At 37.8% G+C, this 18,402-nt stretch overlaps 1 protein-coding gene across 1 annotated transcript in view; it reads right to left on the reverse strand.

The window, feature by feature from the left end:
- Positions 1 to 18,402, reverse strand: part of GLB1L3 (galactosidase beta 1 like 3) — a 41,358-nt gene continuing 22,956 nt past the window's right edge. The window contains exons 10-20 of the mRNA XM_046016668.1: positions 12,344 to 12,428; positions 10,682 to 10,819; positions 9,990 to 10,070; positions 9,232 to 9,338; positions 8,240 to 8,380; positions 7,847 to 7,918; positions 7,220 to 7,298; positions 6,701 to 6,788; positions 6,307 to 6,418; positions 208 to 324; positions 1 to 66 (exon numbers count right to left, since the gene is read on the reverse strand). Of these exons, the coding sequence (XP_045872624.1) occupies positions 1 to 66; positions 208 to 324; positions 6,307 to 6,418; positions 6,701 to 6,788; positions 7,220 to 7,298; positions 7,847 to 7,918; positions 8,240 to 8,380; positions 9,232 to 9,338; positions 9,990 to 10,070; positions 10,682 to 10,819; positions 12,344 to 12,428 (1,086 nt within the window). The remainder of the gene's footprint in view (positions 67 to 207; positions 325 to 6,306; positions 6,419 to 6,700; positions 6,789 to 7,219; positions 7,299 to 7,846; positions 7,919 to 8,239; positions 8,381 to 9,231; positions 9,339 to 9,989; positions 10,071 to 10,681; positions 10,820 to 12,343; positions 12,429 to 18,402) is intronic.

Here is an 18,402-nt window from a genome sequence, read left to right on the forward strand (position 1 = left end):
TTACAGGATGGGTTCATTTGTAGTTTGGATGTATGACCCACTCTTCTTTTTCTCAAACAGGATGATCTAGGGAAAAAAAGAAAGGCTAACAGTAAGAAAGGGTAAGCCTATTCAGTACAGGATGAGAAAGACACTGAACTGTATTCTGGGGATGAAGGCAGATCTCAACATTCATGAAACATAAAAGCAGGGGTAGGGATGACTCACCTCATTGTCTTCCGGATGAAGCCAAACACCCGGAAGGTAAAGTGTTTTCTGGGGTCCAATAATTGAATATCGCCCAAGATTACGTCCATTGATAAATGCAAATCCAGAATTCCAGGTCTGGAAGGAATGGAGTCTTGAGACATAGGAACGGATTCACACTGGCAAAGTAAAACCTAAGGCACCTTTGGGAGTGAGAGCAAGACTCAATGCTTTGTGGCGATGGAAGTGGCAGTGAGTTTAGAATGGTATGTTCGAGAAGCTCTACTAAGATGTAGCTGATCTAGGGGTGACAGAGAAAAACATGAATCAAAACTTTAATGCTAATGCTACTGTTGTTCCTGACCCATGATATATAATGGTATGGTTTTGTTTTGTTTTTTTAAAAGAAGTTGTTCTGTTTCCAGAGATAAGTATTAGATAATAAAGATGAATGATAAAGCTAAGAAGTTATAAAAGTTATACATTTTTAAAAATCTGCTCACAATACCATGATGAGTGATAGGACCAAGATCTCGGCAAAGAAAACTGAGAGACAAGAAGACATTGAGACAGTTTTTCCAATAGTGGCATCTGCTTATTCAGGAAGAGGTGGCTGAGAAGCTTAGCAGAAACTTCTATAGCCTCACAAGTTTAGGGAGCAAAAATTGGATACCAAGGAACCTTATTAAATAATTTACACTCTGGGTTGTGATCCTGACCGCCTGCCTATACCCAAGGAGAAGAGTGAACTAGAAATAGTCTGGCCATTGTATGAAAGCCTTGATTCAAATCATTTCTGTCCTCATAATTGTACTGAGGTGATTACTAATGCACTGAATCAACTCCAGAGGTGGATGTAAATTCCTGATAGCATCTTGGGCTTTAAGTTATTTCTAGCAGTTTTCATATGTAATTTCTGGAACTCAAAAAAATCAAGCAGATGGGGTTGGGGAAGACAATATAATTTTAAAAAACTACGGGGAACAATAGACAATAAAAATAGATGCACAGGTGATGCAGATAATGGATTTATAAGTACCAGGCTTTAAAAGAAGTATGCTTATTAAGTTAGTCTGCTCATAGGGATGACAGACAAGAGCTAGAGTTTTGACAGAGAAGTGGAAACTATTAAAAAAAGTCTAAAGTTATAGAATGAAAATTCTAAAATTAAAAATTTGACATTAAGGCAAGAAGCACTACTAGAGATAAAAAGGAACATCTCTCAATGAAATTCTTAATCTAAGTGATAATGATATATATAAAAGCTAAAAGTATAGATTCAGAATATCTAAGCAAAATTGATAAAATAACAGGTGAAACAAAATTCATAACCATAATGGAAAATTTTCAAACAATGTTTCAGTAGCTAATAGATAAAGCAAACAAGAATCAATAAAGACATAAAACATTTAAAATAAGGTAATTAACAAAGTTGAACTAATTGACATATATCGAACATTGATCTAATACATGCAGAATATACCTATTCTTTCAAGTATACACAATAATCTTTATAACTTTGGCTCTATATTGTACTAAACAACTGTTATATTTTAAAATTCTCAGACCACAGTACAGTTAAACAAGAAATTGATAACAAGGGGAGCCTCAGTGGGTTAAAGCCTCTGCCTTTGGCTCAGGTCATGATCCCAGAGTTCTGGGATCAAGCCCCGCATCTTGCTCTCTGCTCAGCAGGGAGCCTGCTTCCCCTGCTCTCTCTCTGCCTGCCTCTCTGCCTACTTGTGATCTCTGTCTGTCAAATAAATAGATAAAATCTTTAAAAAAAAAAAGAAATTGATAACAAAAAAATTACGATAAAGTATCCAAATATTTGGAAATTAATAAACATGTACACTTCTTTTTTAAAAGATTTTATTTATTTATTTGACACAGAAAGATATCACAAGTAGGCAGAGAGGCAGGCAGAAAAAGAGGGGAAACAGGTTCCTTGCCGAGCAGAGAGCCCAGTGCAGGGCTTGATCCCAGGACCCTGAGATCTGACCTGAGCGGATGACAGAGCCTTAACCCACTTAGTCACCCAGGTGCCCAAGAAACATGTACACTTCTAAATAACGCAGAAGCCAAAGCAAAAATCATGAGGAAAGTTAAAACATATTTGAATTGAGTGGTGATGAAAATAAAACATATAAAAACTTATGGAGTATATATCCAGAATAGGCAATTCCATAGACACAGGGAGAAAATTATTGTTTGTCAGCGGTTAAGGGGAGGGGAAGAAAGTGCTTAATGAGTACAAGGTTTCCTGTTAGAGTTATAAAACTGTTTTGGAACTAGATAGAAGGAAGAGTTGCATTCACTGTAAATGTACCAAATGCCTCTGGATTGTTCACTTTAAAATGATTAATTTTATGTTAATGTAAATTTCACCTCAATAAATGTTTTATACTTATGGGATACAACTGAATTCATACTTAAATGAAAAATCGCCTAAAAGAATAAAGACTAAAAGTCAGTTATCTAAGCACCCATCTCAAGAAATTATAAAAAGAAAGAAGATAACTCCTAAGATAAAAAGTAGAATAAACAAAACACTTTACACCTTCAGAATGGCTAGTAAATAAATAAATAAATAAATAAATAAATAAGATATAGCAAGTGTTAGCAAGAATGCGGAGAAAATGGAACCCTTATGCGTTGTTGGTGGGAATACAAACTGGCACAGCTACTGTGGAAAACAGTACAGAGGTTCCTCAAAAAATTTCAAATAGGATCACCATATGATCCAATAATTCTAGTACAGGGTATTTAACTAAAGAAAACAAAAACATTAATTCAAAAAGATATATGTACCTCTATGTTTATTATGGCATTATTTACATTAGCAAATATGGAAGCAATCCAAGTGTCGATAGAAAGATGAATGGATAAAGAATGTATGTGTGTGTGTGCATGTGTGTGTGTGTGTGTGTGTGTAGACAATAGAATATTACTCAGTCACAAAAAAAAAAGAACAAAATCTTGCCATTTGCAACAATATGGATGGACCTGGAGGGTATAATGCTATGTGAAATAAATCAGACAGAGAAAGACAAATACCATATGATTTCACTCATACGTGGAACTTAAGAAACAAAACAAATGAGCAAATGAAAAAAGAGACAAGTGAATAAACAGACTCTTACATACAGAGAACAAACCAGTGATTGCCAGAGGGGAGATGGGTGGAGGAAGGGATGAAATAGATAAAGGAGATTATGAGTAGTCTTATCTTGATGAGCACCAAGAAATGAATACAATTGCTGAATCACTATATTGTACACCAGAAATTAATATAACACTGGATATTAATTATACTTGAATTAAAAACTTTAAAATGAAAAATAATAGGACTAGGTGATAAGGGAAATTATTAGTATTTAAAAGTTGTGGGGCATCTGGGTGGCTCATTCAGTTAGCATCTGCCTTTGGCTCAGGTCATGATCTCTGGGTCCTGGAATTGAGCCCTGTGTCGGGCTCCCGGATCAGTAGAGTCTACTTCTCCTTCTCCTCTGCCCCTCCACCCCACTCGTGCTTTATCTCTCTCTCAAATAAATAAATAAAATCTTAAAAAAAAAAGTTGAACAATTGAAATAATATGTGTTAGAAACAAACTAAAATGTTTAATATATTTTTATTTTAAAATAATTTCAGATCTATAAAAAATTTGCAAAGATGATGCAGGATTTCACAAAAGAACAAAATAATAATAATAATAAAGAAAATGGCAGAAATGAAACAGAAAAAAACTGTACAATATGGTAGAAGTCACAGCCAACCATTGATTCTTTGAAAGATTAATAATTTGGTAATATTCTGATGAAATTTACCAAGACAAAAAAGACATTACTACAGATGGTCTAGATACTAAAAATGAAAAATTTAAACATTATAGACTGAAAATTCAGAGGAAATGGAACAATTCCCAGAAAAATAAATTTTATGAAAACTCACTTTTAAACAAAATCTGACTAGTACTTCAATCTTGATGGAATTTAATCCACACTTAAAAACTTTCCCACAAAGAAAATGTTAGCCCTAATTGGTTCCACTAGTGAAATCTACCAAACATGTAAGAAGTAATACCAGGCTTACAGAGACTCTGCTTCCCAAATCATTTATGGGGGTCTTAAAACTTGGTACCAAGACATGACAAAGATGTCTAGTAGCAAACATTAACACAAAAGAAGTCTTAATATTTATAATAACCAAACACTGGAAATAATACAAATGTCTATCAACAGTAGGATGGTTAAATAAAGTATGGAATTTTATGAAATGGAACCCCATACAATACTGAAAATGAATAAATCACCACAACATCACTTAATGGCTGAATTTTAGCAAAAAACCAGGCACACAAATAAAGAAGGCATGCTATGCAATTCAATTTACACAAAGTACAAGGGAAAGCACTGAATTGAAGTGTTAGAAGTCAAGGTAATTGTTCACCTTTTTTTAGTCTGTTTTTTTTTTTAAAGGTTTTATTTATTTATTTGACAGACAGAGATCACAAGTAGGCAGAGAGGCAGGCAGAGAGAGAGGGGGGAAACAGGCTCCCCGCTGAGCAAAGAGCCCGATGTGGGGTTCAATCCCAGGACCCTGGGATCATGACCTGAGCTGAAGGCAGAGGCTTTAACCAACTAAGCCACCCAGGCACCCCTAATATGTTTTTTTTTTAAGATTTTATTTATTTATTTGACAGAAAGAGAGAGTGAGAAAGGAAACACAAGTGGGGGTGGAGGGGCTGGAGAGGGAGAAATAGGGGACAACTGGAGAGGGAGAAATTAGCTCCCTTCCAAGCAGGGAGCCCAACACGGGGCTCAATCCCAGGACACTGGGATCATGACCTGAGATGAAGGCAGCCGCTTAACAACTGAGTCACCCAGACACCCCTAGATAATGGTTCACTTTAAGGGACAAGGAGAGATAGTGATTGGGAAGGGTGCTGAAAATATTTTACTTTTTTATCTCAAAAGAAGTACATGGTGTTCACTTTGTGATAATTTATTGAACTATGCATTCATTATGTGCATTTATACATAAAAAGCTATAGGAGGTATAATATTTTTAAAAAGCAAGTTGCAGAATATAATTTAGGGAGTGAACCCATTAGTGTAAAAAGTAATTGTGTATATGTTTAGGCAAACTTATATATGAAATCCCACAAACTGTTAATGTCACCAGCCTAACCCCTGAATTCAGGAAATTTCTAGTAGAAGCTTCTGCCTGTCAATGTTATCTTTTAGGAACTAACTCCTAGAGGCTTCTGCTGAGCTGTCAATTTTACCTTTTAGAAAGAAAATAACAGACTGCTAGAATAGAAAAAGAAATATTTGAGGGCCACACCTGTGCAGATAAACCAGAAAGTGCCAGAAATGACCTCAGCCTCATGGTGTTAAAAACCCCTTCTGAATATTCATCCCAAGCAATAATAAAAGAGTCTGCTTTCCCATCTTCAGGGAGACAGGACTTTGGAAATTATTCCCCACAACCTCATTTGCATAAATAAATGACTTGTGATGCAACTCCATTTGGTGTAGACTGTCTATAACTCACGAAGGAGCAGCCCACTTTGGTCCAGTGACACAGGTAGTGTTTAGTTCTGAAAAGTAGAAAGTAATTGGAATGGAAGGTGGGTTGAAAGGAGAAATTCCATCATTTGCTCTCTCCATCTTATTATTTCAGGTTTTTTATTGTGTTTTGATTTAAGATTTTTTAAATAATGATAATTAGGAAGTTTGAGAAATGGAAGTCTTGTTAGAAATGAAGAACAGAAAAACAAGGAAAACAGGGAGGCATTCCTGCCAGGAACACTACAGCTTTGTTTTAAAACTCTTTTGACGGGGCACCTGGGTGGCTCAGTGGATTAAGCCGCTGCCTTCGGCTCAGGATTAAGCCGCTGCCTTCGGCTCAGGTCATGATCTCAGGGTCCTGGGATCGAGCCCCACATCGGGCTCTCTGCTCCACAGGGAGCCTGCTTCCTCCTCTCTCTCTGCCTGCCTCTCTGCCTACTTGTGATCTCTCTGTCAAATAAATAAATAAAAAATATATTAAAAAAAAACCTCTTTTGACAAGAAGAGGTGGTTGGGACACCAGAACAGATGAGGGCAGCTCACCTACCAGTAGACTCAGGAAGGTGTCCTTGGGCGAAGAGTCCACCTTCAAGGTACCAAGGTAGAAGGCAGGGCCCAAATAGTTCTTTGGGACAGGCCTCCAGGTGGCAGAGCGGAGTCTGGAGGAAGAGCAGAGCCTTGAAGAAGAGAAAAGACCTTTCCCCACTCTAGTGCATACACTGACCCTAGATTTCCCCACCCAGAGACTAGGAGATGTATTAGACTAGAAGCATTAAAATCAAGAGTCGGGAGACTTGTTTTAGGGTTCTAGTCCTGACCCCAAAGCACTCTATAATCCTGGGTAAATCAGTTGTTCGGATTTTAGCTCTTCCTCTGCAAAGAGTTTGATATCTATAAGCCCCTTGATCCCTCCAAAGGTTTAGGCATAAGGAGGAACCTACCTTTCAAAGAAGCTCATTGTCATTTCCAGAGAATAGATAGCAAAACCATTCAGGGGAACCTTATTGATGGTAACTGAACCAGTTAGTCCTGCAGGTTGAGAGTAAAAAAAAAATACAGGGATTGGACATTCTCCAGTGTCTGGGATAAAGAAATTCAGACTGTATATGCCTGTGACAAGGAATCAGCCAGGAGGGCAAAAGTCGGACCTGCTATTACCGAAAGTTTCCTGTTACATGGTTCCATATTACCAAGAAAGTTTCCCACTTAGTATCAGTACTTTCTCTGAAATTCCCAATGGGAGACTGGGTCCGGCTCTACAATAGGTGAGGGCCCTATCTAACTGTTCTGCTTTTCCCCTCAGGAGAACTGGAGATGGCAGGACAATGGAGAGGGAGCCTTTCGTCCAGGGACCTAGTCATCCCACTGCTCAAGGGACTCATTTTCTCCTCCCAACAGCAACATTGTCCCGATCTGAGGATCCAAGCAACTACAAAGAGAGATTACAGCCTGTTTCCCACCTTTCCGTTGATCTTGAATTTTCCACGAAAAATTGACTCGTCCTCGATTTTCTACCAGGATCCTTAGAAGTTGACATTCCTAAAAAGAAAAAGAAAAAAGAAGGAAGTTGGCATTCCTGCTTGGGATAGACCATTTTACACAGACTACATGTCCTCGCAGAGTTTTTACTCTCCAACACATTCTTTTCTCTGAGTCCCAAATAGAAAGACAAGCAAATGGGAGAAAAGGGGTCTCCAGAGCACAGCAGTCCTTCTCTCTCATGAGGACCCTTTGTGTTCCTGTTCCAAACTCAATCTTCCCTTTCATCTGCTGATCCGCCTTAAGAAAGGCAGAGAGGCTCAGCTGTGTGCTTTGATCAGAGACCCAACCAGCAGCTAATGATTGACTCAGGGCCTAACGGGGAAGTTCCATTTACCCTGTAGCATGTGTGTTGCAACTCTGCTACACCTGGACCTGGGAGAGCAGTTATGCTTATAGCCCTAAGCACTTGTTGATGGAACCCCAAGTGAGAAGCAATACCAAAGGGCAGTGCAGATAAAGGTGGTATTCTATCTCAGGACCAGGCTATGCTTGCTTTTGAGTCAGATGTCTAGGGCAGCACCAAGAAAGACTCTTGAATCACATACCCTGATTTTAGGAATATTCAACTTCTTAGTATGATCATCCAGAAGTCCTATACTTATCTCATTCAAAAAAACCTGCAAAAGAAGTGCCAGCATCAGACTTACAGGCCCACCTGAAGAAAGAAGAGAGGCTCTGGTTTAGGAAGCAGGTCATTTTGAAGGAAGAGACTAGCCTTGGTGATCACAGATGGCTAGAAGCTGAACAGAAGAACTTCATAGGCTTAAGTTGTGACAAAGCCAAAAACAAATCTCTTTGGCTTGACTTTATATTCTCAATGCCTCACAAATAATAGGTGCTTGAAAATACCACCTAATAGTAAAGCTAACCAGTGACTACCTGCCCCAATAACAGAGTCCGGTTCTGCTTACCTCCATTTACAGTCTGTTGACACTTACCTGTGCTGTATCGTGAACATTAGCATGGAGAGAACCTCCAGAGCAAATGGAAGTTTCATAAAGCACGAATCCATAGGACTGGCCATTCCCACTGTTTATAGGGAGGTTCTCCATGTTGACTGGTGTCTGAGATATAACTGGCTATGAGAGAGACATGGCAGAAACAGGGGCCAGGGTGATGAGAAGTTGGGATCCTTCTTCCTCAGGCCCTTGTCATTTTTTGTTGTACATCCTAATGGTCCCCAACAGTTCTTTGGGTAAGAAATATTAAACCCACGCTATTTGATGATTTTCATGATCTCCACTGACCAGGAAACTCAGGGGATAGTAGGAGCATCATAGAGGGAACAATTGCTGTAATCATGAGAATTAATGGAGTGAATAAACTGTACTTTAACATAACTGAAGTCGAATAAGAATTATGCACTAAAGCAAACATTTAAGTTAGCATCTACACTATGTGCCAATAACTGTACTTATCTAAAACAGAGATAGCAGAAGTGAAACTAATATGAATTCAAGAGTTAATATTTTCCAAGCAATTTTCACCTTTTCTTCAAAATAGGACAGGTAGTCTAATTTTAAAGGGAGAGAACGGACACATAAAAGTTCAGAGATTTGACCTATTTGCTGGTGAAGAAGAGTCAGAAACTCAGTTTTATGGGTTCCTGGCTCTCAGTGTTTCCTGTACGGATCATGCAGTCCCTAAGAACATCTAGCAGATGGTTCATTTGAGCTGGGAAACAGGATCCTCTAATATTCTGCTTTCCCCCACCCCCACTCATTCTTCAAGTTCAAACTCCTTTACAGTCTACCCAGAGAAAAATTTTGTGGTTCTTACCCCACAGTTCTAAATTTGGACAAAATCTAAAAGATTTATTTTCACCCTTCCCATAAAAAGTCCTTGAAAGAATCTCTACTCTGTGGCCTAAAGCTCTCTCCCACAGGTCCCCAGTAGCCAGCCCCCCATTCCAGTGCCAGGCAGTACTCACCTCATGTAAGTACTGTAGAACATCCCACAGTGGCAAGTAAAGGGATGGTTTCACAGAAGGATACTCAGCCTTGGGAGTGACCTTGGGCAAAGGTGGCAGAGGCAATCCTAGAATGAAAATAAGGCATGGGGCAAGAAGGGCCTGAGGTAACTACTGCTTTCTCCAAATTTCCCCAACCCTACCGTGAACTCTCATATCCCAGGGCCAACAAGAGAAATGGGTCCTATCCTAGCACATGTGTATACTTCTCCAAGAGTGATGCGAAACTGGAAATAACTAAATTGGAACGAGTTTTATGTGCATGGTAACTGATAGCTATAGAGCTCTATAAGGTAATGTTGGTCATAGGGACTGAGGGCTCTCAGGGAGCAAGAAATCTACCTTGTGCCTTCTGGCAATGCCAGTGCTCACTTTCTAGCACATAGCGGACTATTAACAGGATTTATTTTTGCTATCATATGTAAGGGTACCATGCCATCATACCAACAGATCTACAAATAGTAAATGATTTAATCTTCACAGTCATTAGAGGAGATGAATATCACTGTCTTCATATTTTAGTGAGGAAACAGGCCTGAGGGGCTTGAAACACTCGTGAAAAGCCCCTCATCTTTTAAGTGGGAAAACCTGGATTTGAACTTAAGGTTGCCCTTGCCCTTTAGGCTCCAAACTTCTGCCCATGGGGGAACCTTCCCTTCCCTCACCCTTCCACTTCATGAGAAGAGCCATCCCTCAAATTAAAAGTGATTGCTGAGTACCTAAAACAGAGCTAAGGAGTCCTTGAAGCTTGAAATATTTTTCTGTGTAATCTCCGGCCTCTGTCAGGACAGCATCATAGTCTGCAAGACACCAGAGTCACTGGCCAGGCAATCTTCCACAACAGAACCTGTTTTAGCACTGCTGGCATGAGATGGGCCAGGGCTACCAGAGGGAGAGAGAAGATACATCTTCCCCATGCCCTGGACCAGTCCATCCCAGGCTGGGATGTGTGTGTGTGGGCAGGGGGGAGGGTGTGTTATGTCACTCTGGGAATACTCCCCACAACCCTTCCTGGGGATCTGAGGCTGCAAAGACATTGGACTCATCCTTCTGTTTTGCTTTCTAACGGATACCCTTTTCTTCCCTCAACCTGGATTGCCCAGGTGTGTCTATCAGTACCAGCAATCACCATTTGTATTCTGTGTGTCTTAGAAGGTTCAAGTCAAGGGGTCATATATATGATGAGTGAAGCAGGGCTCTAGGTCTGAGGCACCCCATCTACTGCAATGACAACCTGCTGGGGGCATTATGAACATCACAAAAGAAAGGAAAATAGACAGGAATATCCTGAATGCTCAACATAGATTATAAGTCAAGAATTCAATGATGCTCAGAAGATGCTTTTGGAACCTTCTCTGTAAAACTCTGGTACCACTTATGCTGGGAGGTGACCATATCAGCAAGCACTTGCCATAGCTAGTGACAACAGCTTTGTGTATCCCAAAATATGTGGCCCCATTCATGAAACCAAAGTTGGTTCCACCGTGGAACATATATACATTGAAGGAGATCTCAAATGTGATAAATTTGGACACAGTTTCCTTAACATCTGTAGAGGAAGAAGACAAGAACACAGGAAAAATTAAAAATTAAGACAGAAGTCTTTGGTGAAATCTTATTCTCAACCTCACCCCAGAATCAACTTAATTGTTTTGTGTTTCAAACTCCACTAAGATTCTAAGGAGAAAATAGGTGGAATTGGCCAAAACTATTCCAGGAAACCAAGTCTTATCAATACCAAGAGCCTTTTTAAAAGTTGTTTTCCTCAGAGTATAGACATAATTTAGCTCCACCTTATATCTATTAAATAACAGCCTAAGAAACTTTATGTCACTTAAATATCTAATGTTCATTAAATGTTCTGAAATTATACAAATAATAAGTATAATCTCATTACTCCCTTCTAGGGTAATATAAAACCACTGCAGTAGTCCATAAGTAGCTGTTCCCAATCTTTAGCCACAGAAACTCTTTTTTTTTTTTTATCATGACTTTAAGAGGTATGATCAACCTTCCACTGGCCATCATAGGGAATTGGTTAAAAGTTATTCAGATATGGGATTCAGTTCTGGCTGTGCTCTTTACTACTCGTATTAACTTGGACAACTTATATTTCTCTCAGAGCCTCTGTTTCTTTATCTGTTAAATGAAAGTCCTCATTTCTACTATCTCGTAGTACTGATGAAAGAATACAGGTAAGAAACACACCATAGTGCCTGACATGAAAGCAATCAAAAAACTTGTTTTTGGGGATGGGTTTTCTTTTGTTTCAGGCCAAGCAGGCTTTCCTCAGTTACCTGGCATTTTTCATTGGTTTACGTTACTTCTGGTACAAGTGAGCTTATTTTCATAACATCGACAGCAAAATATCATTAGCGGCAAAATACTTTTACTAAGTCAACATCAGCCAGGCACTGTTCTGAGTTGTTTACCGCACTTAACCCCCACAACAACCCTATGAGGTAGGGTACATGATAATTCCCATTTTCAGTGAGGATACTGAGGTTTAGCAGACAAGGAAAGCTGCTTCAGATCATGCAGCAAGTCACGCAGACTAGCAGAGCTGAGGCTGAAATCTTGATCTCTTTGGCTGCAGGACGCATGCTTTCAACCATCATTGCATGTTATTTCCTGACAATGACTACCACTTAGTTGACATCGCCATAGCAATGGCCTGCTGTTTATCAGAGATTATTAAGACTTTTAGCAAATGCATCCCCTTCTTCAGAGATGTTGCCTTTCCAAGACCCTTTCCATGACCACCTTGCCTTACCTCTGCAGGCTTGTCCCTCTCTTTTCTATCACTGCACCTGTTTGCTTCAAAGCTCTTGTCAGATGTGGAACCCTTGATTTACTTCTTAATTACCTGACAATGCTACTAAATAACAAGCTCCCTGTGGGGAAGGGTCCAGGTCATTTTTATTCATCAGTTAAGAATAGCCAAGTCCTTGTACACATAGGTGTTGAATGAATAGTTTGGGCTGAATGAGCTAATTAAATAGCAAAGAAATGTATGAATGATCCATGACTCAGAAACACCTCTACTTGGGGTCAAACACTGCAGAACACTTACCCTCAGCATTAGCAACTGAATGTTCACTTCCCCATGTGTCAAACCAGCCAACCCAGAATTCCATGATCATAATGGGCTTATTGCTCTAGAAACAAACCAAATCAAATACCAAGTCTGAGAAAATGTGAAAAGAAAATCAGAAAAGCTAAGCACAACAGACGAGAATTTAAGGAACTCATTCTCTTCACTTTTTCAAAATTCAGCACTTCATTCTCCCTCCTTTCCCATCACCCGTTTACCATCACCCATAGCTTTGGTTTCCCCACCTTTCCTAAACATTCTCCATACTCCTTAAACTTTTTATGCCTCGCTGCTATACCTTGATAGCACTGTCTATGATTCCAACCTTGTCATATGTGAGGTTGTTTTTAAAATAATTGGCTTTGGATAAACAAGGACCTGACTGCAATTCCTGACACAAATATTGAGGCTCACATATACCAAAGACCCACAGCTAATATCATCCTCAATAGGGAAAAACTGAGACCTTTCCTCCATGGCCAGGAATAAGACAGGGATATCCACTCTCATCATACTATTTAATATAGTACTGGAAGTCTTAGCTCAGCAATCAGAAAACAAAACGAAATAAAAGGCATCCAAATCAACAAGTAAGAAGTCAAACTTTCACTATTTTCAGATGATTCAATACTCTATGGAGGAAACCCAAAAGACTACCAAAAATTTGTTAGAATACATGAATTCAGCAAAGTCACAGGGTATAAAATCAATATACAGAAATCTGTGGCATTTTTATTTGCCAATCATGAAACAGCAGAAATAAATATTAAAGAATCAATCCCATTTATAATTGCACCAAAAACAATAAGATACCTAGGAATAAACCTAACCAAAGAGGTAACAGTTCTGTACTCCGAAAACTATAGAACACATATGAAAGAAATTGAAAAGGACACAAAGAAATGGTAAAACATGCCATGCTCGCGGAGTGGAAGAACAAACATTGTTAAAATATCTGTACTACCTGGGGAGGGTATGTACTATGGTGAGTGCTGAGAAGTATGTAAGCCTGATGATTCACAGACCTGTACCCCTGGGGCTAATAATACATTATATGTTAATAAAAAATTAAAAATTAAAAAAATAAATAAAGTTTTAAAAAAATCTATACTACCCAAAACAATCTATAAATTCAATGAAATCCCTATCAAAATACCACCAGCACTTTTCACGAAGCTACAACAAACAATTCTAAGATTTGTATGGAAATACAAATGACCCTGAAGAGCCAAAGCAATCCTGAAAAAGTAAAGCAGGAGACATCACCATTCCAGACTTCAAGCTATATTACAAAGCTGTAGTCATCAAGGCAGTATGGTGTTGGCACAAAAACAAACACATAGATCAATGGAACAGAAGGGAAAACCCAGAAATGGAACCCACAACTGTATAGTCAACTAATCTTTGACAAAGCAGGAAAGAATATCCAATGGAAAAAAGACAGTCTCTTCAATAGATGGTGATGGGAAAACTGGACAGTGACATGCAGAAGAATGAAAGTGGACCACTGTCTTACACCATATACAAAAATAAATTCAAAATATATGAACAACCTTGATGTGAGACAGGAAACCATCAAAATCCTAGAGAATACAAGTAGCAACCTCTTTGACCTTGGTGGTAGCAACTTCTTACTAGACATGTTGCCAGAGGCAAGGGAAACAAAAGCAAAAATGAACAATTGGAACTTCATCAGGATAAGAAGCTTCTGCATAGAAAAGGAAACAACCAACAAAACTAAAAGGCAGCCTACAGGATGGGAGAAGATATTTTCAAATTTCTGATAAAGGTTAGTATCTAAAATCTATAAAGAACGTATCAAACTCAACACCCCCCAAAAACAAACAATCCAATTAAGAAACGGGTAGAAGACATGAATAGGCATTTTTCCAAAGAAGACACCCAGATGGCCAATAGACACATGAAAAAATGCTCCACATCACTTGTCATCAGGGAAATATAAATCAAAACCACAATGAGATACCACCCCACACCTGTCAGAATAGCTAAAATTAACGTCAGGAAACAACCAATGTTAGCAAGGATGCAAAGAAAAGGGAACCTTCTTACACTGTTAGTGGGAATGCAAGCTGTTACAGCTACTCTGGAAAACAGTATGGAGGTTCTTCAAAAAGTTAAAAACAGAATTACCCTATAATCCAGCAATTGCATTACCAGGTATTTACCCAAAAGATAAAAAAAATCCAGATTCAAAGGAGTACATGCACCCTGCTATTTCTAGCAGAATGGTCAACAATAGCCAAATTATGGAAAGAGCCCAAATGTCCAACGACTGATGGATAAGAAGGTGTGGTATATATATACAATGGAATACTACCCAGCCATAGAAAAGAATGGAACCTTGTCATTTGCAACAATGTGGACTGAGCTAGAGTGCATTATGCTAAGCGAAATAAGTCAGTCAGAGAAAGACAAATAACATGATTTCAGTCATATATGGAATTTAAGAAACAAAACAGATGAATATATGGGAGGGGGAAAAAGAGAGAGATGGGGAAGCAGATCATGAGAGACTCAATATTAGAGAAGAAATTAAGGGTTGATGGAGGGAAGGTGGGTGGGGGGTGGGCAAAATAGGTGATGGGTATTAAGGAGGGCACTTGTTATGATGAGCACTGGGTATTATATGTAAGTGATGAATCATTAAATTCTACTCCTAAAACCAATATTACATTATACATTAACTAGAATTTAAACAAAAATTTGAAAAAAGAAAAAAAACTGAGGCTCAGAAGTCACATTGCTGGTAAGTGCAGAGCTACACTCAAATCCAAGTCTAAGCTGAACTATCAACTATCAACTATCGACCTATCAGGTATTCCATTCATTTTCTCCATATTTAAATGTTATTCTCTACCCATTTTTTGATATGACTATCTGTTTTGTGTGTGTTGAGTTTGAGAAGTTCTTTATAGATCCTGGATATCAACCTTTTGTCTGTACTGTCATTTGCAAATATCTTCTCCCATTCCGTGGGTTGCCTTTTTGTTTTGTTGACTGTTTCCTTTGCTGTGCAGAAGCTTTTGATCTTGATGAAGTCCCAAAAGTTCATTTTCGCTTTTGTTTCCTTGGCCTTTGGAGACATATCTTGAAAGAAGTTGCTGTGGCTGATATCAAAGAGGTTACTGCCTATGTTCTCCTCTAGGATTCTGATAGATTCCTGTCTCACGTTGAGGTCTTTTATCCATTTCGAATTTATCTTTGTGTACGGTGTAAGAGAATGGTCGAGTTTCATTCTTCTACATATTGCTGTCCAGTTTTCCCAGCACCATTTATTGAAGAGACTGTCTTTTTTCCATTGAATATTTTTTCCTGTTTTGTCGAAGATTATTTGACCATAGAGTTGAGGGTCCATATCTGGGCTCTCCACTCTGTTCCACTGGTCTATGTGTCTGTTTTTATGCCAGTACCACGCTGTCTTGGTGATCACAGCTTTGTAGTAAAGCAAATTTTATTCTACCTCATCTGTATTGATCCACTGTAATTATTATTTATTTATTTTTTATTTCCAAAAATTCTTACTTTGTATATATTTGTTAATAAACACTTCGATATATAACAATTCATAAATGTTACTATGTCTTTATGGATTATACTTTGTATCTATATAAAGCAATTATTATCATATTAAAATGACTAATGATCAAACTTTTACTATGTACCGAGTACTGCTTGAAGTACTTCACTTACTTTGTTCTTTGTGACAAACTATTAAGTAGATATTATGAGTCTTTGTTTTGCAAATGAAGAAAATAAGGTGAGATAACCCATCCAAGTTCACACAGCTAGGAAGTACTAGAACTGGGATTTGAGTTCAGCCAGAGTAGCTGGACTCCACACTCTTAACCAATACACCCTATTGCATCTGGAATGTAAACGACTCATTACCTAAAAGTAGAGGAGAACGTATCAAAGCAATACCATTTCTCAAAACTTCTGAACTAACTCTTGCCTTAAAACATGGGCATCTCTTTTAAAATTCATGTTACTGGTGACCTAAACTGTCAGACACCATAGGCTTTTGTCTGATACCTGCATCCACATCTAGCCCAACATTTTCAATGCTCCAGAATAATGCACATTCTTTTTTAAAAAGTTGACATCTTCTGCACAACAGGAGAGGCAGTTAATATCCCATGGATATTACAATGGAAAATTATGGTGGTCTTCTCTTAGGGAATATGTCAGGCATTCATATTGCGCATTCTCAGTTTTACTCCTGGAGTCCTCCAGCATCCTGCCATGATCAAAAATAATCATACTGAAAATTGGAAGAAAGAAAAAAAAAAGGTCTTACTGTAAGCCTGAAGACCTGTCCTCCAAGGCCTTTTCTCAGCTGAACCCTGGAGTTGAATACGGTGTTTTCTGGATTCTAAGTGTTCTTCTATCTTGGCTTAATCCCTTATTTCTACATCCTCCAAACATTTACATAAAATGGGTGTATAGAAAATAAGTGATCTGAGCCCTTAAATATCTGTATGCTGCAATACAGTTTCTTCATATTTAGACTGAGTATAAAATTCTAAGTTGAAACTCATTTATCCTCAAAATCTTAAAAGTATATTTCATTGCTTTGTGTTATCCAATGCCAATACTTAAAAATCCTGATTCTCATTGTTTGGTATATAGTAAGCCTATGGTTTTTCTTTCTGAATAATGTAAATTTTACAATATGGATCTTTTTTTAATTATTTATTGTGTTGACCATTTGAGGAGTATTTTCAATTTAGAGATACATATCCTTCAGTTAAAGGAAGTTTTCTTACATTAGTTACTTGTAATTTCCTTTTTTCTGTGTTCTTTGTCCTCTTTTGATAACTGCTATTAGTAAGATGTTGGGCCTTCTAAATTGATCTTATGAGACATTTATGTTCTCTCATATTTTATATCCTACTGACTCGTACTATTTCTAGGAAATTTCCTCAACTTTACCTCCAACTCATATTTAACTTTTAATATTAGATTTTAAGGTCAAAGATTCTTTTTGGTCCTCTGGTCCTTTTCCTTAATATCTTACTCTTCTCTCACACATAAATAATCTTGTTCATATCTTTATGCATATTAATAAGCATTTTTGATATTATATTCTATTTCCTGAATTAAGTGTATACTCCCTGGCTTCCATTTTCTTCTTTTTTGGTAGTTATTATTTTTCACTGGAAACTTTTATTAAATAAATACCATTTGTATTAAAGAGGGAAGACTGATTTCTAGTATTCAAAAGTTACTGTGCTATTGGTGCACTTGACATACTCCTCTTGGAAATCCTCAAAATCATAATGAAAAATGAGAAATAGAAACACAAACAACATCTTCTATGCATCCAATGGACATCTGAAACTTCAAAGCATAAATTAAAAAAAAAAAAAATGACTGCCAAAGTCCTGAAGTTCTATCAGGTGTTGAACAAATGTAGAAAGAAATTGCTTTTTGTTGAAGATTTTAGTACCAGCACAGAGTACCAGCACAAATTTCTTCCAAGTAGAAAGCATACCCTATAATATATTGACAATATCGTATTTGTAATTACAGAATGGGGTTCACAAGCTGGTAAAAGGACTACATTTTGCATAATACAGTGTATTAGAAGCTTGAAAGAAAATAATTATTGCAGAATTGGGAATAAATTCTGACATCAAGAACACAAAACGTGGGGGAGGGTAGTAAAAATGTAATTTTAGAATGTGTTTGAACTAAGTTGTTACCAACTTAAAATAGACTTATAAAAATTTAAGTTGTTCTATGCAAGCCTCATGGTAATCAAAAAGCAAAACGTATGGTAGATATATGAAGGATAAAGAGAAAGGAATCTGAGCATACCTTTAGAGAAAATCATCTAATCACAAAAGAAGGGAGCAAGAAAAGAAGAAACAAAGGAATTATAAAACAGCCATCAAACAATGAACAAAATGGCAATAAGTACATTAACTATCAATAATGACTTTAAAAGTAAATGGAGTAGCACCTGGGTAGCTTGGTTGGTTAAGCATCTGCCTTCAGGTCAGGCCATGATCCCA

The sequence above is a fragment of the Meles meles genome, chromosome 8, assembly GCF_922984935.1.
Source record: "Meles meles chromosome 8, mMelMel3.1 paternal haplotype, whole genome shotgun sequence".
Lineage (NCBI taxonomy): Eukaryota > Metazoa > Chordata > Mammalia > Carnivora > Mustelidae > Meles > Meles meles.